The 24,296-nt window shown below is 41.2% G+C and overlaps 1 protein-coding gene across 1 annotated transcript in view; it reads left to right on the forward strand.

Annotated features, from left to right (window-relative positions):
* Positions 1-18,971, forward strand: part of LOC111644193 (nucleolar protein 4-like) — a 147,176-nt gene extending 128,205 nt beyond the window's left edge. Inside the window, exons 6-11 of the mRNA XM_087170062.1 lie at positions 2,614-3,101; positions 5,997-6,188; positions 7,758-7,946; positions 11,073-11,186; positions 11,462-11,693; positions 12,956-18,971. Of these exons, the coding sequence (XP_087026188.1) occupies positions 2,614-3,101; positions 5,997-6,188; positions 7,758-7,946; positions 11,073-11,186; positions 11,462-11,693; positions 12,956-13,200 (1,460 nt within the window). The 3' untranslated portion in view covers positions 13,201-18,971. The remainder of the gene's footprint in view (positions 1-2,613; positions 3,102-5,996; positions 6,189-7,757; positions 7,947-11,072; positions 11,187-11,461; positions 11,694-12,955) is intronic.
* Positions 18,972-24,296: the final 5,325 nt, after the last annotated feature.

Genomic DNA, 24,296 nt, shown 5'->3' on the forward strand with positions numbered 1-24,296 from the left:
CCTAGCTGTGCCTCCCTCGATAGTGTATAGCCTTGCCCTCTCTCTCTCTCTCTCTCTCTCTCTTTACCTCAGTGCCTCTCTACCCATCTCTCCCTCTCTTCATGCAGCGGTTTGGGCTCCACCCCTCCCTCCTTCCCTCCCTCCTCCGCCAAACGAATGACAGAGTCAATACCATCCTCAGCCCCCTCTCTCTTCCTCTTTCTATACATCACTTTCTTTTCCTTCCAATCCAGCCACTGCTCCCTTTTTTTTTTTTTTTTTTTAATGTTGACTCATTCAAATTGCCTCCTCTTCCTCTTTTGCTTTGACCTTCCCCCTCCCTCTGTCCTGCAATCATCCTTAATTGGAGCTGATTTCTGTTGCAGCTCCAGCTCATTCATCCCATCCCATCCCTCTTTCTCATTCTGTGTCTCCATGTGTTAATTAATCACAATCTCCTCGTTCATCCTTTCACATCATTTGTACCTTTTAACTGATGCTGGATATAAATGCAGCTCTAATGTAACCGTCATCCATAAATTGTGGTAAAATTGGAAGTTGTAGGCCGCTGCGCTGTCTCTCTACCCTCCCTCTCTCTGTCTCTGGGCAGGTAGGCCACCTCAGTGTGGGGCTAGAGACCAGGAGTCTATTCAGAACCATAAAACCTAACAGTCAGGCAGACGAGCATCCATCCTGCCTGCTAGCCTGCTTGGCACACACCATTTATTCCATGATCACTTATTTAGCAGCCTGTCTGCCTGAAAAGAGACACAGACAGAGATGGAGAGGGAAAAAATGGATAGTGAACCTGCTTTGAGAATAAATACTGAAGCATTTAACACCAGTAAAACTCCTTTTATTTTGTGTTTCATGAGAAACGGAAACCCTCAAATTAAATTCCTGTTTCTTTCTCGTTGACTTTTATAGTTTCAGTTAGATTTTCCTACTGAAAACTCAGTGAACACGTATCTGATTGTCCGGCCACAAAAATCAAGATAAGAGAAGCTCTGCCTCGAGAGAAATGTCGATACACTCAACTGAGTCTTTTTTTTACTGTGAATTTTGCTGTTGTTTACAGCGAACACTCTTAGTATTCTTCCTCCTATAGATAGATAGATAGATAGATAGATAGATAGATAGATAGATAGATAGATGTGCATACATGTGTCCACTGGTTGAGATGACACCCTTACAGGAGCTTGACCAGTAAGGTGCAATAAAGGTGCAGCTGACCTCAAACTCGGTGAGGAGAAGGTGAAAAGTTTCTGGTTGTAGCTTCAGAGTGTAATTTACTCTCTCAATCTGTGTAATAATGGTGATGGCAGCCGGTTGCTTAAGTGATTCAGAGAAAGCGGGAGGAGGAGGAGTTTGACGATGATGATGAGGCGAAGATGAGGAGGGTGGCGTGTTGAGGCGGGGGGAGGGGGTTTTGACTGTGTTATTGTCTGGTCGGGCTGCAGACTGGATGGGTTTAATCAAATAAACAGACACGGCTCTCTCTGCCACGCTCCACTCATCCCGTAACAGTACCCTTCCACATCACACTGCACTTCTCTCATAACACACAACCACAGTCCTGCTGCACATAGCTTGTTTTTTTCCAGAATAATTTGCCACCAACAGACAGTTTGAAGATTGTTTCCTCGTGAGAGTCATCAATGTCTGCAGGAAGACAGCAACTGTTCCTCAGTGTCACTCCAGCTGCGGTTTGTGATTTCCTACATTTAGGTAAAATTATCCATTTCATTATTTCCTGCCATTGCAAGATACAGGGGTGTACACAATAATCATAACCACTTACACAATATAACACATGGTGATATTGTTCTGCAGCTAATAATATCACTGTAACCGTGGTAATGATGAATGATTTTTGAGACTGTGGTTAATGGTGTTGTCTCTCCTTTATACAAACACAGACAAATACATTCAATCCATCATTAAAGCAGAACAGAGGCAAAGAGTTCAGGTGGTTTAGGATTTAGAAAAATGTCTCACCCAGATGTGTCTGCTTCATGAGGGAAGCCTGCCATCTCCTGGACTTTAAAAACAGCCATGAAATTATAGCATAAATATACTGTGTGTGTGTGTGTGTGTGTGTGTGTGTGTGTGTGTGTCTCTCTGTCTGTCTGTCCGTCTCCCTCTATTGAGGACAGTTTCCGTAACAGCTGTCATATGACATCTGTAATCTTAATGACCAGTTCATACAGAAGAAGAGCTCTCTCTGTAATCAGCAGCTTCAATTACAGACGGGAGTGTTTGCTGTTGTTATGTTGTTGACACACTGAGATTGTGTCACATGTACTTTCAGCAGCTACGTTTTGCCTAAGGTCATTTTGGTGATTAACAGAACAAGAACAATTTCTTTTGACCTGGACCTGAGGAGAACAGTGTCACAGTTTCACAGGCTTTCATATGTGCCTTTGCTTTGGATAAGCCTGAAGAAAAACAGTGGGAATGCTTCTTTAAACTAGATTTAAATGCAGAAGTTACGTGTTAGTGCTTTTCAGGAAGGAGAATAAAGATCTGCTGCTGGAGCCAGACTCAGAACAAAACCTCAAAACAAGGAGCAGCAGTTTGGAAACGTGTTTTTCAGTCATGAAATTTCACCTCCGTCTCTCTCTCATCTTACAGATGATTCATCATCAGAGAGCGGCAGCGGGAATGGCCTTCCTGCGCTGACCCCTCCATCCTCCGCTGTGATGGACGGAACAATCGTCAGGGAAACTGAGGTCGTCAATGGCAATGGTGGCCCTGCCCCGCTTGACTTCAGCACGCCAACCTCCTCTTCCTCGTCGTCCGAGGACCAGCAGCCGATCAACCTAAGCGACCCGCCTCCGAAGCGTCTGCCCCTGTCCACTTCTCACCTGCCCGTCACCGTGTCAGCGGCGGCTGCGGCGCTGCTCGGCGCTCTGCATCCCAGTGCGCCTGAGGAGCTCCGCAGGAAGTACCCGCTGGCTGCCAAACCTCCCCTGGCTCCACACCCGGCCCTGCCTCTGCCTCTGCCGCACACACACACTCCTCACACACATAACGCACACACTCCCAACACACACTCCCAGTCCCACGCACACACCGCCGAGCTGCGACTGGACCGAGACAGCAGGGACTACGGGGGCAAGGTGAGACCATACATCAGACATAAACACTCACACATACAGATACTGCACTTGTCCACGATAACATTTACTGACTAAGGCCCCATCTGTCATTCAAGTTTCAGCTGATTTAGGCAGGTTGGTAATTATTCATCCATCCATCCATTAACTTCATCTGCTGATCCTGGACTTGGATATGATGACTGGAGCTTATCATATAGAGACAGACGAAAACATTCAACACTAATGTTTACTCCAACGGACAATTTAGAGTCTGTTTCACCTACAGGTCTTATTACTGTGGGAGGAAACCTGCAAAGAAATGAAATGCAGAACAAAACAAGTCAGTTTAATGTGAGTTTGTAAAGTTATATTGGGCCTTAGAAACCATCAAAAGTCTTTAAGTAAAATTAAAGCCAAAGGTTGACATTTTGGGAAATATGCTTTCTTGCAGAGTTAGATGAGAAGATCACTCACATGTCTGTACACTAAGTATGAAGCCACCAGCAGCAGGCAGCCCTTCCCTTAACATAAAGACTGGATTCAGGGGGAACCAGCTAACCCTGTGATGTCCACAGGTAACAAAATCCACCAGCCTGCACATCTAAAGCTCATTAATGTAACAGAAACAAAATGCAACGTGCTAAAGAGCTTGAGGTGCAGGGAGGAGGAGTTTGTTACCTTCAGGCTAGCCGTTTCCTCCTGGTTGTTTTTTTTTTGCTAAGCTAAGCTAACCATGTGCAGGCTGTAGCTTCATATTTACCGTACAGATATGACAATGCAGTCCATCCTCTTATCTAAATCTCAGCAAATAAGCATATTTCCAAAAATACTAAAGTATCCCATTCAGTAAAGTAAAGCAAGGTCACGTTCGATGTAATTTTAGCAAGTTAGAGAGATTTAATGGTGAGGACTTAAAAACGTTGTACTGTCAGAAGTTTTTATTTACACCCACTGGTAAACTGTTAAGTAATTTCTGAAATGTTTTTGTGAAGAGAGCTCAGTTGAATGTCAAAATAAAAGTATAAAGAGTCATGTCACCAAATGAGGCTGAACCATTTGTTATCAAGGTTACTATATAAAGAAACTAACAAAATAAGAAAGTAATTTAGTGTTTTATCATGATTTCCATTAGTACAGCTTGTCTTCAGCTTTCTGTCCTCTGCACACACTCAGCTTAGTTAACAGAAGAATCCTTTCGTTTCATTTATTCATGCTCGGTGTGAAAAACTCAAATTATCTATTAGAAAACACGAAATCTTCATTTGATTTCTTTAATTGCCACATCTGTGTTGTCTTCTTTAGGGCATATTTGTTAAAACATGAGAGGCGCACACAGTTGTTTGTAAGGTTTGAGAGGCCACTAAATGGCGCTGGAAGATAAAGGCAAAAGATGGAGGCAAAAGTGAGGAGAGATGGAGAGAGGAGGAGGAGGAGGAGGAGGAGCAGCAACGTGATGAGAGTAGATCTCTCTCCTTACTTCCTCCTCTCACCGTCTTTGTTTGGAGCTGAATAGCAGAGCCTGATACAATACACACTGGCCTTGAAGGAAACATGTTACTACCAGACAGTCTACCTGCCAGACACACACACACAGCTACATACAATATGCACACGCACACTCAGTCATTCAGTCTCACAATCAGACTCCTTTTCACTCATAAAGTCAGAATATCCTCCTTTCACTCTTTGTCTCTCACACACAAAAGTTCGCCTGTGTGTGTGTTTGTCTCTGTGTTTCTTCTTTCATTTGCAATGTTTTTGTTTTGTTTTCTCCTTTTATACATGTGCGTGTGTTTGTGTGTGTCGCTGTGCATCAGGTCCATCTCCATACATTGTGTACTGTGCGCTTGTGTTATGTGTCACGGACAAGTGTGTTTGAAGTGCACTGGTCACAAATCAAGTTTCATTTTCTGTTTCCTCCAAGCCTTTATTTACGTCTCTAGTTAAAACTAAAAAGAAATGTTAATGCTATCAGATTTTTAGTGTTTAGTGTTTATTTAGTGTTGCACTGGCCTCTTCATACTCATAGAGTCTTTTAATCATCTTAATGTTTGTCAGTGGTGGAAAGTAATTACGTTCGTTTACTCAAGTATTTACACTTTATTCTACTTTATACTTCTTCTCCTCTATAACTCAGAGGAAAATATTTGATTTTTTCCTCCTACGTTTATCTGACAGTGTAGCAATTTAAGATTTTACATTAAAAGTATCAATATCAACATTATAAAATGCAGATACAAAACCCCTCACAACTTACTTGTGGCCTTTTGTTACAGGTTTCAGACGTCTATGATTTGTTAGTAGTTCCACCAAAGACTGATTTCCCCTCTAAATCTCTCAAATGGTTTCATTTAAAAGAGGTAAAATTCTTCAATATTTCACAACAAACAAAAAATAGAGAAAAATTCCCAAAACTGAATAAACAAACTTGTGAAGCAGAATTTCACCATCTCACGATCATTCAGATTTCTGTCGTGGCCCTCGGGAACCACTGGACTAAAGTAGCTAAGTGTAGTTAAGGTGTTAAAACCAGCTCCACCTCAAGCAGCTACAAGTAAAATTGTAAAATAACAACTGATGCATCAATGTTAACCATCTATCACTGTAATACCTGATGATTTATGATCATTTCTTTGAGCAGTTCTTCACCATTGGTGTTTAGTTGCTCCTTCAGAGCTAAAGTTGGGCTGAATTACAAGTGCCTTGAGTTCATTGTGTTGGATGAAGGACACATGACGAAGGATGTGCTCCAGCTGATAATGACTCTTGATTGGCAGAGAATCTGTTTGTGTGTGTGTGTGTTTATGTGTTTATTATACAACGCACGCTCGCCTGTATAATAAAGTCCTTTCTTTGTATTTCCTTACTTCTATTCCTGTTTTCATTCTCAAAATGTGTGTGTGTGTGTGTGTTTAGTCCCCGCAGTACAGTTCAGGTGGCAGCTACGACAGCGTGAAGATGGACTTGAGTGCCGAAGACCTGACCATGGTGCGTCACGGCACCCAGGTCGCCCCCGACGATGATGACGACGACCACGACGACCATGATGACAATGATAAGATCAACGACACAGAGGGAGTCGATCCCGAGAGACTAAAGGCCTTCAATGTGAGTCAGAGACAGTGTGTTGGGTCAGACCTTCATCTCTGTGTCACATGACGTCCCCATAGGGATCAATAACACGTCCTCTTATATTCATAAAGAGAAAATATTGAAGAGCCGACTCTCTGTTCCTCTTTTAAAAGCTTTATTCTCATTGATCACAGCAGTGGATTCTCTGTCATTGAACTCAGTGATGAGCAGAATCTCCCTCTAATTACACATGGAGGAACACACACAGGACACAACTTAAAACTTGTATTAATGATGGATCAAATGACTACATGTAATGTGAATAGGATAGACTGGAAACAAGGAGCTAAACCGTCTGCACACTACACACTACCACACAACAATTCTGCTGCCAGAAAAGAATGAGCACATTACACTGATTTCAGCTATTCACACTGGCTTTTAATAGCTGTACCTGATATTGCAGAGCTACTAACATCGGGCGTCCCAGCCTGTGCCTGTAGGTCCTGCAGTTCCCCACTGCTGCTCTCACACCCATAACAACATGGCGGACGCAGCCTTCTCTGCCTAAAATCTGCAAATTTACCAGCAGAGATTAAATAAGCCACATCAGTTAGCACTTTCAGAAGCTACTTACTTATACAAAGTAAACTCCTCCCCAGTATTTATTTATGTGTTTGTTTGTTGTGTGAAGTTCTAATTTTCAATCTCTCATATTATCGTCAGAGATTTATTTTCATTGTTAGGAGCGCTGCTTCTCAATTGGTGAATAGGAAAAAAAGACAGATAATTTCTAGTAAAATAAGATAAATGATATAAAAACAAATATAGACAAAACATTCAGATACGAGTCGAGTTGTATTATATTGCACAATAATAAATATTGATAAACATGATATTGCATCTGAAAAAATAGAAGTGTGAGTTGAATAGCAGTTGATTTGGTGATTATTACAGAATGACGCTATTGCACAAGAGTAACGCAGTCTCTGTGCTTACTGTGTGTTTAGTGTGCTAATTGCCTTGGGGAAGAAACTGTCTCTGAGTCAGGAGGTGTCATTATTTCTCATTTTTACCTGACTTAAACTCCTGTTTTTTATTTATTTTTTTCCAAATATATTTATTACTTTTTTATAATTGCTTGTTGTTTTATTGTCTTGATTCTGTGCAGCAGCTTGAGCTACAACCTCTGTATGAAAAGGGCTATACATATAAAACAACAGCAGACAGATACATTTAGCAACTATCTGGTGAAGCAAGTGAAATATCTAGCAGCTAAAGATCCTGTTATTTTTCACAGGAGCTGGTTGAACTTTCATTCATCAGGTGGACAGAAACTGTTTCTGTGGTTGAGTGAATAAGCAGCTGTTTGCTAACACGTCCATCTAGCAACCTCATGAGGCTTTAATATGTCAGACGTGTGTTTTTGTCAGCTTCTTCCTTAAGTGGACAAGCAGCTTTAACATATCCATAGACACATTCATATACACAAGACGACAGCCTAGAGCAGCAGGGTGTGTGCAGCTACGCACACAAGATCATAAAACTCTTAAGTTTAACCATAAAAAGAATTTTTTCTTTAACAGCTGTGTTGTACTCCTGCAGATGTTTGTGCGTCTGTTTGTGGACGAGAACTTGGATCGAATGGTACCCATCTCCAAACAGCCCAAGGAGAAGATCCAGGCCATCATCGAGTCCTGCAGCAGACAGTTCCCAGAGTTCCAGGAACGCGCTCGCAAGCGCATCCGCACCTACCTCAAATCCTGCCGACGCATGAAGAAGAATGGCATGGAGGTACCATACCTGTTGTACATCAGTGGGTTTTGGGGGCTGTGTATTTAGTTATTTAGTTATCTCAACAAATATATCAATATTTTAATTTTCATTATCATTAATATTTACAATATCAATTATACTACTGATTATTTTCTCCATTAATGTTTTGTTTTCATGAAATGTCACAAAATGTATGTATGTAATGTAAATAAATCAGAGAATATTTACTTCAAAAAATGACCTAAATGACATGAATTGATTATCAAAATAGTTTCCAAATAATTTTCTGTTGATCAGTTTATAGTTTCAGGTCAATTAGCTGAAGTAGTAATAGTTCAAATAATATTAGAAACAGCAAAAATGTCTCAGTATTTGTATCTGTTATATATGAGCATTTACTGTATATATTGCAGCAGTGACATGCATTTATAATAATATAATAATAATACATTTTATTTAAAGGCGCCTTTCTTGGCACTCAAGGACACCGTACACAGTTACACAAATTGAGATTAAAACACATTAAGAATTAATTAATTAACAACAATAAAAATGAAATATAAAAATAAAAACAATACAAAAGTGACAGAGCAATTGGCATCAGATGGAAAAGGCAGTTTTAAACAGATGTGTTTTGAGTTGTGATTTGAAATGGGGATTTGAAATTATGCGTTTTCCAACATTACCTGAAAGCAGCGTTGTATAGAAACAGGTTCAGTTCAGTGCGAGTGTGTGCAGACGAGTTACTGTGACTCAGACCTCAGACCTGCTCTCTGCAGGCTCTCAGTCTGACGGCCGTGCACTTCTCCTTTCACTGTGATATTTTAGCAGCGGCACCAGGTTCAGTCACATCTGTATCTTAAATGTAGAAACCTTCTTCAGAGTAACGTCACTAAATCTACATTTAACCAAAACTCTGCAGAGGAGCAAATACTGAGAATTAGATTTTAGTGTCAGTTATTATTTATATGGTTGGAACAAATGATGTGACCAGATCATATGAATAAACTGTATATAGGTGCTGAGGCAGTGTGGGTCTCTATACTGCTCTCAGTCTATATATAATGGGTGGTTTGACTGAGGCAGTCTAATTGATCTGCAGTATGTTTAGAGCCAATAATTCCCATAATGCACTGCTGGCCTTGTTTCTTTTGTCATTCAGTCCAACTCTTGTGGGAATCACGGAGTGGAAGAACGTCGTCTTTTGTGTCCTGGTGGTTTTTATTCTCACGGTTTCTTCAGTATCTGTGTTCGTACGCGAGTGAGAACAAAACCTTTCAGTCAGTACTCGTGCTTCAGTCAGGGAAATGGTCTTTTTGGTTGTTTATACATGCCCGAGTGCCTCACTGCGGAAAAAGAAAATTAAAGGGAAAAAACACACTTGAGAACTTTTAGCATGTTCCTGGTAAAACACACAGAAACTAATGCAGGTACGGAACTAGAAGGAATTAGCACATCACAGGGATTCAGATGGTTTTAAAACACAAGCATACTTGCAGCTTTAAAGAAGCAAAAACACAATGACAATAATAATACAGTTATATTATAAAAGATTTCTGGCATCCCAATGTAGTAGCCAATATTTATATTTAATGTATCTTACAATACATGATTGGTGATTCCTGTCAGTATCAGCCACAGCTCAGAAGTCAGATTCTGACTCACTTAATATTTTACACAATTCATCCTTTTATCAAGTTTAATATTCAGAGAGTTTAGTTTTTCTCCAAAAATCCTGATTGTGACTGTTACTACCTGCATTTTATTTTACATCCAGATTCAGATTAAAATGTTTAAAATATTTATTTTATAAAAATAACTGTAATTTAAGTAAAACACTTCTTCTGTGTCCATGCAGAGAAAGCCGCATGGACCAGCACCCAACAACTGTCATCTTTAGTGAGAGGATGATAAAACGTGCCGGTAAATTGGTTGTAACTGTAGAAACAACACGCTCCAGTCAATTTACATCAGTTTACACATGTGACATGGTGCAGAATATCTTCATTTAAGAGCTAGTAAAGATTTCATTATGTGCATCTATTTGTTTCACGGCCGTTTCAGGTCAGATGGATATTAAGTGACAAACTGGCTTGAACTGACAGGTGTGTGCTGTTATACAACATCAACAGGAACCAGCAGGGTGTGTGCAGTGGCACAGATAATTAATCCACTGAAATAAAAAAAAATTATGAAAGAATATAACAAAGACCCTCATGCTGTCAGCACAGTTGCAATCTGCTCAGATGGATAATGACTGGTCCTCACTGATGCTGAGGAACTAAATAATCCAGTATACCTCATGCAGGTGAGAGTTTGCGTCCTCATCCTCTTTAAGTTCCAGAGAGACCAAGTTTATACCTGTTTCCACGAGTAAAGTCAAGCCTCAGCTCATCTAATTAGTCTGAACCAGGTCTCATCATGTGTATTAATGCTGTAAATCGTCGGTATTTCTGTAGCAGTTTCAAGCTGTTGTACTCACACAGAGCAGAGACTGAAACTGACTGTTACTGTATCAAATCAGGAAAGGTGCAGATGTTGACCAGTCACATCTGGTGAGGTCTTACATGCAGTCATATTGTGTGGAATCTGACAGGCTTCACAATGTGAAGGTGAAGCAGTCATGGGAATGTCTCTGCTGCCCCCCAGTGGTGAAGCCAGGTGTTAGAGTGTGTGTTAATACACAGTGCTGAGGTGTTCAAGAAGGTTTTCTTGGTTGTGACACAAAAGGCTCAGTTTGCCTTCAAATACAATTAGCATCACTCTCCATAATCACTGTAAAAGCTGCCCTCAGGGATTTACAGCTTTCATACAGTGGATACCAAAGCATAAGTACTGGTACTAACTGGAAAGCATTTGTCAATGTAGCGTGCACATAAGAATTAAAAATAGAATAAACCATGAAGCTCATTAGCTCTCTTATTACCTCCAGACTTGGCAAAGAATCAGTGAAGCACTCAGCTTGGCTGAAAGTCAAGCTTTTATTATGAAGAGTTTAAATTAGAAACTCGCTCTTCTGCCTGAGGATGTTTGTGTAAACTAATGTTTTTTCGCTCTATCTGACATTGTAAATCCAGAGTATCATCGCCACATGTGGGTAAACAGAACAAATAATTTATTCTTATAATATTCTGTTTTCTCCAGACCCGTCCTACTCCACCTCACCTCACCTCAGCCATGGCTGAGAACATCCTGGCTGCCGCCTGCGAGAGTGAATCACGCAACGCCGCAAAGAGGATGCGCCTCGAAGCCTATCACGTAAGTCTGTGTTTCTGTGTGTGTTTGACTGTGACTGTTTTGCTATTAACATTAATGTCGTGCTGCCTTCTTGAAAACTCAAAACTTAAAATTTCAATCTCAGTCAGACTCTCTGAAGGAAATGATTTTTGATTTTTGATATCAGTAATACTATTCTTCTAAAATGTTTTCATTATGACTTCAATGAGCCCGGTTAATTAATACCAATAGGCCACCCAGCTTCCTGTATTGTATTTTGAAAAGGATACCCCTCATTTCCTGTTTCCCTCTGCCAGGATGAGCAGATCTCTCTGGACAAGACGTCCAGCGGTGGAGGAGGTCTGAGGGAGCCGGCGTCCCTCGCTCACTCTGCCTACTCCCTGGCCGCATCAGCCTTCTCCTCCCAGGACACCCAGCTCTACATCAACGGAGCCGGCCTCAGCTACGGTTACCGTGGATACCCGGGCCTGGGCGCTGCCATGCAACACCCCGTTTCCCTGACGACTGGCGCTGCTGCTCAGAGCAACGGTGAGGATGGGAGGGCGGTCGAGGACAGAGGGAGACGGTCTTTATGGATAGAGAGAGAGAGAGAGAGATGAGATGGACGAGGGTAAATCGTGAAAAGGAGGAATGAATAAAAGGATCAGCTGGGAGTTTGGAGAGGGAGAGAGAAAAGAAAGTGATGATGGAGGGAAAAGAAGAGGAAGTGATAAGAGGGAAACAGAATGAATATGTAATTTGGGAATGAATGAGAAGGAGCAGCAGAAGAAGAGAGAGCAGTGAAAGGAGACAGCAGATGGCAGTGTGAAGCAGCAACACACTCATGACAGTGATGTCAGCCTTGTTTAAATATGGAGACGTCAACGTACTGAACGCAAGCTCTCAGACAAATTTTTGTACTGATTTACAGTTCTCTCTTTAGTGACTCTGTGCCCCTCAGTTTCAACACAAAGATATAGTTCAGATAAAAAGAGAATTGTGCGATTATGTAACTCAGCAAAGATGAACATTTTCATGAGGTGATAATTAACTCCTAAAAACAAGTTTACAACTTTAAGGTGACAGTTATCAAACAGCTTAGCAGAATCCAGCCAGTAGATGTTAAGTGTCTGGATTTCTACATGACGCAGCAGATTATCAGTTTTCTCGCCACAGATACCGACTGTAGTTTTAAATTTACAGCAGAGCTTCATATTTCATCTGTTGATATCACCATTGATCTGTCCGTGTACCCCACAGTAACTGTGTTCAATTTCTTTAATTCAATTTTCTAATATAGTCAAGTTCAATTTTATTTATATCACAGATCACAAACTTGCCTCAAGCGCCTGAAAGATTTGCACAGCAAACAACACAAGACGCTCTGTCCTCAGATTGCATACGACAAACTCCCCGAAAAAACGTGAGGATAAAAGCTACAGCGTAGCTACAATCGTAGGCTCTGAAGCTGCGGCATAACCTCTTAATAAAGTGTTGCCGCTGTTTGCAAAACTGTTAAGCTGCTAGATGAAGCTTTGTTCTTGTTACCTGGAAACTGGAGGTGTGATGTAAGCCATAGTTTATTGTACATATATACAGAATTGAAAAAACATTATAATATTCTGATATCGACTGACCTCTTCCATTCTTCTCATAACTCCTCCTATTCTTTTCCTTTGTTTTCCTCTGTATCCTTCCTCCTCCTACACATTATCTCCTCTCCTCTTCATCATCTCCATCTTATCCATCCTTCCCTCTGTCTCCGTCCTTTATCAACATTTCTCTCCATCCATTGCTCCCTCTCTCTTCAGGTCCCACAGACCTCAGCATGAAGTCTCTCTCCTCTGCCAACATCAGTAACTCCTCCTCCTCCGCCACCACCAACAGCTTGGGTGGGCGGGGCAGCGGGGGCGGCGGCGGAGGCGGGGCTTCAACCCAGCTCAGCCAACCAGAGATCACGGCCGTGCGTCAGCTGATTGCCGGCTACCGAGAGTCAGCCGCCTTCTTGCTGCGCTCAGCCGATGAGCTGGAGAACCTCATCCTGCAGCAGAACTGATTTGTGGGAGAACACACACACACACACACACACACACACACACACACACACACACACACACATATACACACACACACGCACACACACACACTTTCCATTATGTTTGTTTTGTGTCTGTCTGAGTCCCCCTGTCTTGTTTTTGCTCTGACTTCCTTAAACCTGTGTTTGTTGTTTTCTCCTCATCTGCCTTCTCTTTGCAAACTGACTCTGCACTTTTTTTTTGGGACAAAAAAAAGTGGGAAATTGGGACAGAGGTGGCGTGCGGCGGGGGGGGGGGCAACCAATCCCATGCCCAGCCATTCCCAAAACAATCCGCCACAATCTCAACTCATCAATTCTACCTGAGGAGAGGAAAAAAATTTTTTTTTAAAAAAGCAGAGCACTTGGACCCTGGAGGAATCTCTTCCTGTCCTCTCTGGAAGCACCTCACAATCAGCACTACACTCTGAGAGAAGGAGTGTGGAGGAGGGGGAGAGAGGAGGAAGGGGAGAAAAGAGGAAACGAGTAGCCTGGAAGAGGCGTGAAGAAGAAAAATAAAAGACTTTGTACCCATGTGGGTGGAGAAGTGAAGTTTTTGAGTTTCCCCTGTGGAGCTCTAACCCAGGGAGTTTTGATTGAAGCGGGCTCCGGCCAATACTGTCTTATGATCGTAACAGTTTAAAACAGAATAAATAATGACTCCCTGAATTAGTACTACTGAAGCTGTTTGTTTAAATGATGACTGCTTTTGATTCGATTGAAGATTTAATTGTTCTTTTTTTTTTTTTTTATGGGAGTCCTGTGGGAGTTTCTTTTTTTCTTTTTTTGCGACTCTTCCCAAGTGACTGGAGGAAAGAAAAGCAGTTTGACTTATCTTAAAAGATAGCACTAAATATGGAGAAGACTTTGAGTCCGGAGGAGCCTGAGGACGGGAGCTGGAAAAGAAATGACAAAAAAATGTTTTTTTTGGTTTTAAAAAAGGAAGAAAAAAAAAAAAGAAGAAAGGAGGAGAGAAACTTTTTCTGTGCTCGCTTGTATATAAGCTCTCTGTGTCCTATAGCACTTTTCCCTCACCTAAAACCTCACCCTGAACCACCCCACCCCACCCCGCCCCTAATCCTTACCCGTTTTACCCAGGGAGCAACTTGCTACTTATGCATCCAAGACGCCATGTTGACCACCAGGAAATACCTCAAATCAGACCTGCCAATTCCATTTTCAGTTCCCCAAACAAGTACACACACACACACACACACACATACACACACACATACACACGCACGCACACACACACACACTCTGCAAGTGAATGGTAACATTCCCACCAGAAGCCAGTTTACTTCTACTTCACCACCTGATGTCTTCAAGGTTTCTATGTTTTGGGGGGAGAATCGAACTTTATTGCGCAAAAGACCTGTAATGTGGAAACGATGAAGCATTTCAAGAACTGATGTTGTGAACTTTTCAGATCTTTCAACTTTTCTGTCATCTGTGCGGGTTTGTTCGTGTGCTGCTGTATATAATCAGTTCATGTTGAAAACTTGAGAAGAATCAGAGCTGAAGTTGACAGGAGTGTATTTCTCTGAGAGGTGGAGGTGGGGGTGGGTGTGTGTATGTGTGTGGAGGGGTATTTCTTAAATGAAATCGGGGGGTTCAATGTTGATCGCTGGTGGCAGTTTTACCTCCCGCTTCTACTTTTTACAAATGTAGATGTAATGCCAACGAAACCTCATGATTCTGTTTTAACACCCCTCCACTCCCTCCCTCACTCCCTCTTTTCTTCTTCTCTCCATTGGACCTACTCTACACTTCTTCTTCGTGGACCTAAACATTCTCCTCTTCCTGCTCTCCTGCCTGGTCCAGTCCAGGTTTCAGAGGAAGAGGAGGACTGCTCTGTCTGACTGTCTTTGTCTGTTAAACTCTGAGCTGGCCATTACTATGATTATTATTATTATTACTATTATTATTATCATTATTATTATTATGAACTTTCATGTTGCTGCTGCTATACAAAAACCGGACCTTCTACCATAGACCTGAAACCTCAACAAAGGCGGGCATTGGCCGCAGTGCCCCATGGGAACCCGACCAACCAACCAACCAACCTCCTACGACTTCGACTGCAACTTCAGCTCGACCATGACAAAGCAAAAACATCTCAAAGACTCACTGTTTGTTGTTGGGGAAAACTCTCCTTTGTCCACTCACTCGTCTCTGCTCTCTCTGACCGGTTGGTTGGTTTCTTTGTTTTTGCTTCATAGGGCTTGATTAATGTCGTGTTTTGTGACTTTCTAACTGTGAATTCCCTCTTTCTTTTCCATGTTTTTATCCTCTGGAGGGCACAGGGTGGGATGTGTTAGCAAGTCTTGCACGTTCACCACAGCAATCCGCATCAGGCCAACACTCAGTACACACTCAGACCACTCAACGGGGCCAATACTTCTGTGAATAACTGTTTTATGAGGAGATGTGTTTTGGTGAATTTAGTCCAGAGGCAAAGAAAAGAGACTAAAATCCTTCATTATGAAATGATCACGTTTTGTTTTCAGCCATGTTGTTTTTATACCATATGAAGGTGGTTTTTGTTGTCTTGCCAAACTAGTGAGAACCTGAAAATGATATTTAGTGGACACCTGGTTGATCCCATAGGCCTCTGCTGTACCTGTCGTTCTGTGCAGTCGAGCCAGAGCCTCTTTATTAAAGGAAATGTTCAACATTTGGGGAAATCTGTTTGTTCACTTTCTTGCTCAGAGTTAGATGAGAAGACTGATATAACCATAAACTGCTCCTGGACAAGAAATAGTCCCGTCACATAACCCCCACCCCCAGCCCCTAAAAAAATCATTTGGTTGTCGTATGGATTTAAGAAACAAGGTATAATGTGTTGATAAATGTGCTTTAGAGGTGATGGTGGGCAGTTTCTGTTACCTTTAGACAGAGGCTAGCTGTTTCCCCCTGTTTCCATTCTTTGTGCTAAGCTAAGCTAATCACCTGCTGACTCTAGCTTCATATTTACAGTCATGGAAGAAATATCAGTCTTTTCGTTTAGTTTCTTAATAAGAAAGTAAATAAGCATATTTCCCAAAATGTTGAACTGTTCCTTTAAGGAGATGTGATGTTGTTATTGCCACTTTTTAGCTTTGTCTCTTGGGACAGTTGCTAAAATAAGGCAAATCTTCTGGTTGGAATTATAAATTGGTGGTATTAGTTTGTTGACTTTTCTATCAAAGGGTGTTTTGAACCATGTGATGCGTCCAGCAGCTCCTTCCCGCTCAGCAGCTGTCGTACAGGAGACGGACGTGGCTTATTTCCTCCTAAGGCGTCGCTCTGTGCATCGACTGTGGTTTCTGCTCAGTTCGACTGTCGTGTCACTGTAATTTGCTCCCTATTTGCACACTGAGCAGAGCAACAGTCATCTGTGATTTAAAGGGGGAGGCTCTCTGTGTGTGTATGCATGTTTCCCAGGAGGGACCCCCTCACCTGCCCCCCAACTTGCACTGCTGAGAGCAAAGGAAGAGGTGTGGTGGGGTTGTTTTTTTTTTTTTTTTGCAATGCAGCTGATAATCATAGCATTCACTGGTCTTTAGATGGTTTGTGTTGGCGACAGGCTGCTCACAGTGATGGTGAAATCTGTATCATACACACTGGGTGACGAGCGCTGTGGGAACATGTGAAAGCCATTTATTCAGGAGGTGTCAAAGCAGCTCACACCTGTATCCGTAAACACAAAACCTCCATTCAGACTTTGACTGATTTACATCTGTGTGCAATGTCAGAACCACCACGTCAAGTTCAGATTAGTTTGAAATGTGGAAAATGTGAGTTATTTAATTTATGGAACATGACAGATGTAGATGTAGAATTGTAAAAGTTTTTTTTTTCTTCTCTTTTTTTTTGTCTCAAAACGGGAAACTCTGTTCAAAGTGTTCTGATCACTTACACAAACAACAGAAATATGCAAAAAGAAAAAAGAATGACCCAACTAGAAGAGAAACAGGAGGGGGGGGGGTGATGTCACTGAAGTCACACATGTTGGAGTATGACCTTTATTCAATGCTCTTTTGAGTGGAGTAGCATTTAACAATAAATTCAGTTTATTTTTTACCTAAAAGTTAAGAAGATTTGAAAAAGACGAAAATATCAAATTCATACAAATCTCATTAAAGCTGGTGAGACCCTCTGAGGTACAATTAATTACTTCCAAATTTTTCTTCCAAATTTTACTTCGGGGTCATATTCAGGAGTTTTGTTTGATGTGAGTGTGGAGCGACCGCCTTCCTAAACCCCAACATGAGACTTAAAGGACACCGACGTCCCGTCTTTCTCTCCTCCTGTTTGATCCTCACTGTGCTCTCAGATACTGCCAATGGTTTTGTTGAGTCCGCCTGGTTTTCGGTGTTGTCTGTGGGACACCTGGATCGGTCCAGATGTGCTCAATCGAAAACCTTTTCAGTTTGACTGATCCACTGGCTGCTCTGTCTGAGGGACCTGTTTCACACATCAGTTAATGAGAACAGGTCGGTGTTTCATCACCATCAGTATCATTGATGTTTTCCACCTTTAAGATCGAGGGCCCCTGCTGATCACATCTGCACAAAAACAATCAATTCACCCTTTTTTTGGAGGCAGTTTTGTAAACAGTTTTTTGAAACACTGAAACCTTGTAATGTTGCATGAAAAAAAGTTGATTTAAAGTCTGGCAGTAGGAGAACCTGTGTGAACCTCGACAAATTGCAAATGAATCCTGCAGCCTGGCAGCAGTGCAGTTGCTGTGGAGCAGGTGATGTGATACTGACATGCTCATAATGTGTGTGAAGGTCCCTCAGATCAAAGCAGGACAGAGCGGTTTTCAGTTTCAGGTTCATTTCAGCTGATTTCAGAAAGAATTTCAATCTCAGCATCCTGACCCTGATGGATTCAGTCTGATGCTGAACAGACGAGGTGGACCGTTCATTTTACCTCCTTCAGAAGTGACTGAAAAACATTGATGCTGCTGTGCAATGAAAAAACCTCAAAACTCCAAAATGCATTTTCAAGAAATGAAGGAAGTCCTACCGTCAGATCTACAGCCATATAGTTTTTAAATTACAGTATAAGTGTTGTCAGGAAATGAAGGATAATATCACATTTTAAATGATAAGAAAGGAATAGTGCTGCAGCAGGAGTTGAGATGAACATTTAATACAATTTAACCCCTACTCTCTGTTAGACGAGAGACATGACATTTGGGATTTAAAAATCTAAAAGCTTCAATCACTGGAAAAAAATACAATTTTGTTCACTTTGGGTTCTAAGATTGAAAAAAGAGCAGCTTATGACGCTCTGTAGAAGGTGAAGGTGAGGTTCTTATTGCAGTCCATCCCCTTCTTCTTCTTCCTCCTCAGAATGTGATTATTATTTAAGCTAAAATCTGCTTCTTTGAAATGGGATCTGGGATTTTTTGTCATTTTTACTAAACACAGGTGAACCTCTGAGATCGTCCCAAAAGGTTTCTCTCCTGGCCGACGGTAGCAAAAGACTGAATCACTGACCTCAGAGCATTCAGAGTCATAAAATGTTGTTGAATACACAGCAGGCGGCCAGAAATCCTTCAACTGGCTGTAACGCACGACTCTGGTTAGTCAGAGGAGCCAGGCCGGTGGGATTCGAGACTTTCTCATTGGTTCCTTTGCGATGACGTCCTCTGTCAACCTCAGAGAAGATGTTCTTAAGGTTTTCTACGTGTTTCTGAGCCCAGGTTAGATTACTTCAAAGCCAGACAACTACGGAACAGCAACAGAGAAAAAATACAACTGTATAAAAGAAAAAAAATAGGCAAATGACAATCTTTAGAAAGGTGTAATTTGCTCACTGTTTGGTTTCCATGCCTGTGTCTGTTGTATACAGTGGGACAGACTGGGAGAATAATCTAAGAGTGTTTTAGCCATAATCAGAGCGTTCGTACTCCAGATCTCCTCCTCCTCCTCCTCCTTCTCTTGTCGTTGTTGTCGTTGTTGACGTCTCTTCTCGCCGAGCAAACAGCTGACACATTTCTATCTGATTTCTATTTTTTAAGTATTACATGATTATCAATTGTCAATGTTCTGATTCTTCTTAATATTATTATTTTATAGATATATTTTGTAGTGCGAGTAAAGTGGTCTTTTCTGAGAAGATATTTTGTACAATACTCCAACAGCTTCACTCTGTATGCCTATACTGCACATTCCAAACACGGATGTCAACAAACACGGGACCCGGCCGGCATCACCACAAACATGAACTCTTCTTCTCCTCCTCTGAAATCAAACAGAGGGAAATCTAAGCTTCATATTGACCTTTACTGTCCGATAACGTCTCTCCTCAGTGTCTCATCCCTCATGGTTTACACAAGACATGTTTTATTTCCTCCTTTTAAAGGTTACGTTTACACCATAGACACCGACCGGGTTGTAAGATGATGATCCTGCACTGATCTACTGTGAAAAAAGGGATGTAAATCTGAGGCCTGAGGAAGAGTGTGGAGGTCCTCCTCTCAGACACCACAGAAGTAGAGATGTGGGTTGCTACCGCTCACACAGAGCAGAGACTCTGGTGTGTGCAGGGCAAATGTAAGCCGCTGAATCAAAGGTCCAAGTTGTAAAGTAAAACAGAAAGGTCAACCAGCTGATCTGCTGTGATATACAACTTTACAACCTGCAGCTTGTTCAACACGGAGCTTTAAAATCTGCCTGTTTTTCCAAGTCTGTCTTTAGATCTTTCACCAAAGATCTTTCTATAAACTACAACTACTGTGAGACAGTAAAAATATTTATCAATTGATCTATTTAGTTTTATCTTCTTTTATTCTGTCTCCATGCATGATCTGATTTCCTGGAATATAATTATGCTCAAAAAATATCTTGTTTTTTTAATTTTTTTTATTGCATATTTAAAGATGTAAAGACACTGTAGGAAATGTACTCATTCACTTTCTTCCTGAGCTTTAGATGAGAAGATCAGTACCACTCTTGTGTCTGCATGGTTGATAGATGGTTAGCTTAGCTTAGCATAAAGAGTTGAAACCGAGGGGAGAAGCTAGCCTGGCTCTGTTTCCCTACCAGCACCTCTAAAGCGCACTAATTAATATGTCATATTTTGTTTTGCTTAATTAACTAAAAGTGTAAAAATGTCCAGTTGTGGTTTTACAGGGGGGGTTATGGGCCAGACTATTTCATGGCAAACAACAGGCCAAGAAATAGTCCTGCACATTACCACTGCTAAAACAGAACATTGGTATTTTTACATTTAGGTTTCTACAAATTAAAGGTGATAAAGTGTTAATTGTTGAACTTTAGAGGTGCATGGAGGCTTTTTTTTTAACAGTAAGAAAGGAACTGAGTATATTTTCAAAAAATGTGGGACTACTACTTTAAAAGGCATTAAATTTCCAGAGATCTTGCAGACAAGATGACCTCTGTGCTAACTTTGAGCATACAGGAATTATTCTTCATCCACATGTAGACAGACTAGTCTTTTTCTAAAGTTTCAGATCACACATCGCTGTGGAAACAGTTTCAGACTCAGAGATTCAGACTCGGGGTCAGGAAATCCTTTCAGAAGCTGCTTCTAACCTCAGACCTCAGTCCATGAGACGAGCCGTGATGCCGGTCGGGTCCCTGCAAACGATCACACACTTCTTGAACCAGTCTGGTCAGATGTTAAAGCTCAACACAGACACACATATGAAAAAAAAAAATGAAGGAGAAAAAAATAATGGAGCTATTTTTATTTTTCTATCAGGGCACGGTGTACAGCTACTACTGTCGAAATTTTAAAAAATGGCTTCCTGAGCCGTTTGGTTTTACTGTTTTTTATTTTTGTTTGTTTCCGTGGTGCTTTAGATTCTATTATTTTCTCATTTTTGGCGATTTGGTTCTTTTCTCTTCTCTCTCTGTCTTCACCTGACTTTGTACCAGACTCTTGATTGTCTTGATTTCCTCTGTTGGGGGCTTTGTACCCACAGTAATACCAACTAGAAACCTGTATTCTCCTCATGATTTGACTCAGTGGAAGTGTGATGTTTACATGTACAGATTTTTGCGATTCTTTCTGGTTCGTTTTCTGTTTGGTTTCCTCTCATCTTTCTATCCCTCTATCCCTCCTCTCTCCTCTGTCTCTATCCTCTCACTCCTGTTTTCAGTTAATATGACTCCTTCCTTACACACTGAAGGGAAATGGGACTGCGTCTGAATACAATTATCACCATTTCACACATAAGCCTATCGCATGAGGGGACACTTTGAATTTCAGCTCGTCACCTTTTTTCACCGGGCACCTGCTTACGTATTTTAGTTTTTTAACCCTGCCTTGTTAGCATTGAGATGCTGAAGGTCCACCTGTGTTTCATGGAGGAACGCTAACGGCTAGTTTGTGTGTGATTGTCGATTCACAGTTTCATTTTTGTGCTTGGTGAAGAAACGTCCCACGGCTGAAATTGAAAAGCGAGGCACCCCTGTATGAAACCGATTGTTTGGGAAGGGGTGGGGTGGGGGGGGGGAGTCAAGATGTGTGTTTGTTTGGCTCTGGGGGGGGGGACTGACCTTTGACCTCTCAGCTAACTCCACAGCACACAAAATCACAGTGGGGCCACAATGACAACTCCACTGGTGTGACCACGACCCGGTGGAGATGATTCCTCAGTGAATGATAAGCCATTACAGACCCTGTGTGTCGGGTCTCTTAGTCTATTAGTATATTTAGCAAAACTTTAACCTGCAGATGAAAAAACTCAACCTCAGGAAAAAAAAAAGGACATCACTTTTGTAAAAACACGTCTAACTGAAGGCCCATTTCCCTCTCTCTTTGATACCATATAAATTATATCAAAAATTCTTTTTATATTTATTGTGTTCATTATTATTATTATTATTATATAACAGTGGATACCTTTTTTCCAGTACCTGTGGCTAATTATTTTGATTCTTTAGAAAAGTGTTGATAATATATGTGAAGCATCTTAAATGATTGAGGAAAAAAAAAGACATTAAAAAAGAAATCTAGGGTTATTTTTTTTGTTTGCGGTACAGACGTGTTTGTTTGTTTAGCCTGAAAAAACGAGAACATATCACTCTGGTCCATGACAAAGAAACCAATGATCGAAAAACTGAGCTTTCTTTCGTGTGATGTCACTGCTAAGGCTGAAATGTTTCTGGACTTAAAAAAAAAAAAAAAGTTGTGACCATTTTGTTTTGTTTGTTTTTTGGTTACTTTTGTTTTTCTCCCGAGCTGTACGTCACAAAGCTAAATATACTAATAAAACGGTGTGCTATCTATCAAACAGAGCTGCGCTGTCATGTTCTTCCTCACTCTACACTTAAAGCTGATCTGATGAAAAGTCTCAATGTTGAGGTACTTTATTCAAGTATTTTCATTTTCCACCACTTTCTACCTAAACTCTTTTCACTTTTTACTCTTTAAAAAAAACATACTATGAACTTAAAAATACATTATTGAAGACTTAACTGTTGGCTCCCAACCTTTCTGACTTGTGACCATCTTACAAAAGACTCTTGTCTAGCTGGGTCCTCATGCCATGTATCAGATGCAGATGAGTTGTCAGCAGCTCCACCAAAGAGACTGTATTTCCTCTCTAAGCTTAATTTAAAGGTCCCATAAAGATAGATATCCATCTCCTCTTTGGTTATAAAGCAGGTCTAGGTTCTATATTAATACTGTTATAAAGTATCAAAGTGCTCGGTCCACAGAGAAATGCACACAGCCTGTATTCAGAAACTGAGCCTTAAATTAGCCGTCAGGACTTTTGTAACTTTGTGATGTCACAACAAAGCAGTCACTGCTCTCAGCCATACCCCAAGCCCCGCCCACCTGGACCCTTTTATTTTTCTTCTTTCCTCTCCCATTAATCCTCTCACATCCTCTCAACCCCTCAGATTTATCTGATGACCCTTTGGAGGGGCCTGAGCCCTATGTTGGGAACCACTCGACTAAACTATGTAACTGTATACAGTATAAAGAAGTAAAAACCAGCTCCACCTGGAGCAGCTGCTGAAACATTGATGCATCAGTATTAGATATCTAATAATTTCATAGCCTACATATTATATCAGTCACAGAAGACACTTTACTGCTTTTGATAAAACTATAATAATAAGATTTTGAATACAGGACCGTTACTTGTATTTGTGTATTTTTACATTGTTGTTACAGTTAGTGAAGGGTCTGAATTCTTCTTCAGATCTTTCTTCATAAAACCTCTGTTCTTGTGACACAGTGAACTGAACCTCCAGCCTGTGATATTTAACAGACCTGGAGTCTGTGATGTAACAGCAGCTCAAAGAGTCAACCTGCCCAACGAGAAGCTGAACTGAAAGCTGCTGTTGCAAATGAAAGATTTAGATTAGAGCTGAAACTCAAAAGCTTTCATGTTGGATTCGAGCCATTTTTTAGTCTTAAAACGTTCCTGCTCAGATCAAAAGGATCTGAGGGTCTCACTGTGTGATCCAGCTCCTGTACCTCATGGTGGTAACAGTCAGCTGTTCACGTCTGGTTAATGCTTTCAAATGTGCCACACTGAGGCTGTACAGGCTTAAACTGTAGAGTAATTCACGTGTTAACTGAAGCCTGCAGTTCATAACATAATCACCTTTCACCCCCTCAGGTTTGTGTTTCACTCAGGACCATCAGCACCTGACACTGATCACAGGCTGATGATGAGTCAAGATGATGGGTGCTGCTGCAGAAACACTTGATGATGTAGAGGCTCAGGTTTTACTGGTGCATCATCAGTATGTGTTCAGTTCCTCCCAGGGCTTCCTCTGTGGAGAGCTGCTGTAATGTATGAGCACCCTGCACAGCTCTTCTGCAGTAATGGTGCAGAACTGATGCAGGAATAAGGGCAAGAAGGCTGCAGCCACTAGACTCTAATAAACACTACAGACTCATCTGTAGTGTTTATTTATTGATCCTGATCATTTAAATTTGTGCTAGATATTTTCATTATTGATTAATCTGCAGGTGATTTTATAGTTTAGGAGTTTTTTCAAACAGTTCTCACAGTTTCTCAGAGGCCAAAGTTGATTTTCTTTTCCAGGACAAGATGAAATTCGAGATCAAATATTTTAAAGTGAATAAAAGTC

The sequence above is a fragment of the Seriola lalandi genome, unplaced genomic scaffold (genome assembly GCF_002814215.2).
Source record: "Seriola lalandi dorsalis isolate HSWRI2012SDOR001 ecotype SW California unplaced genomic scaffold, Sedor1 jcf7180002054927, whole genome shotgun sequence".
Taxonomy (NCBI): Eukaryota; Metazoa; Chordata; class Actinopteri; order Carangiformes; family Carangidae; genus Seriola; species Seriola lalandi.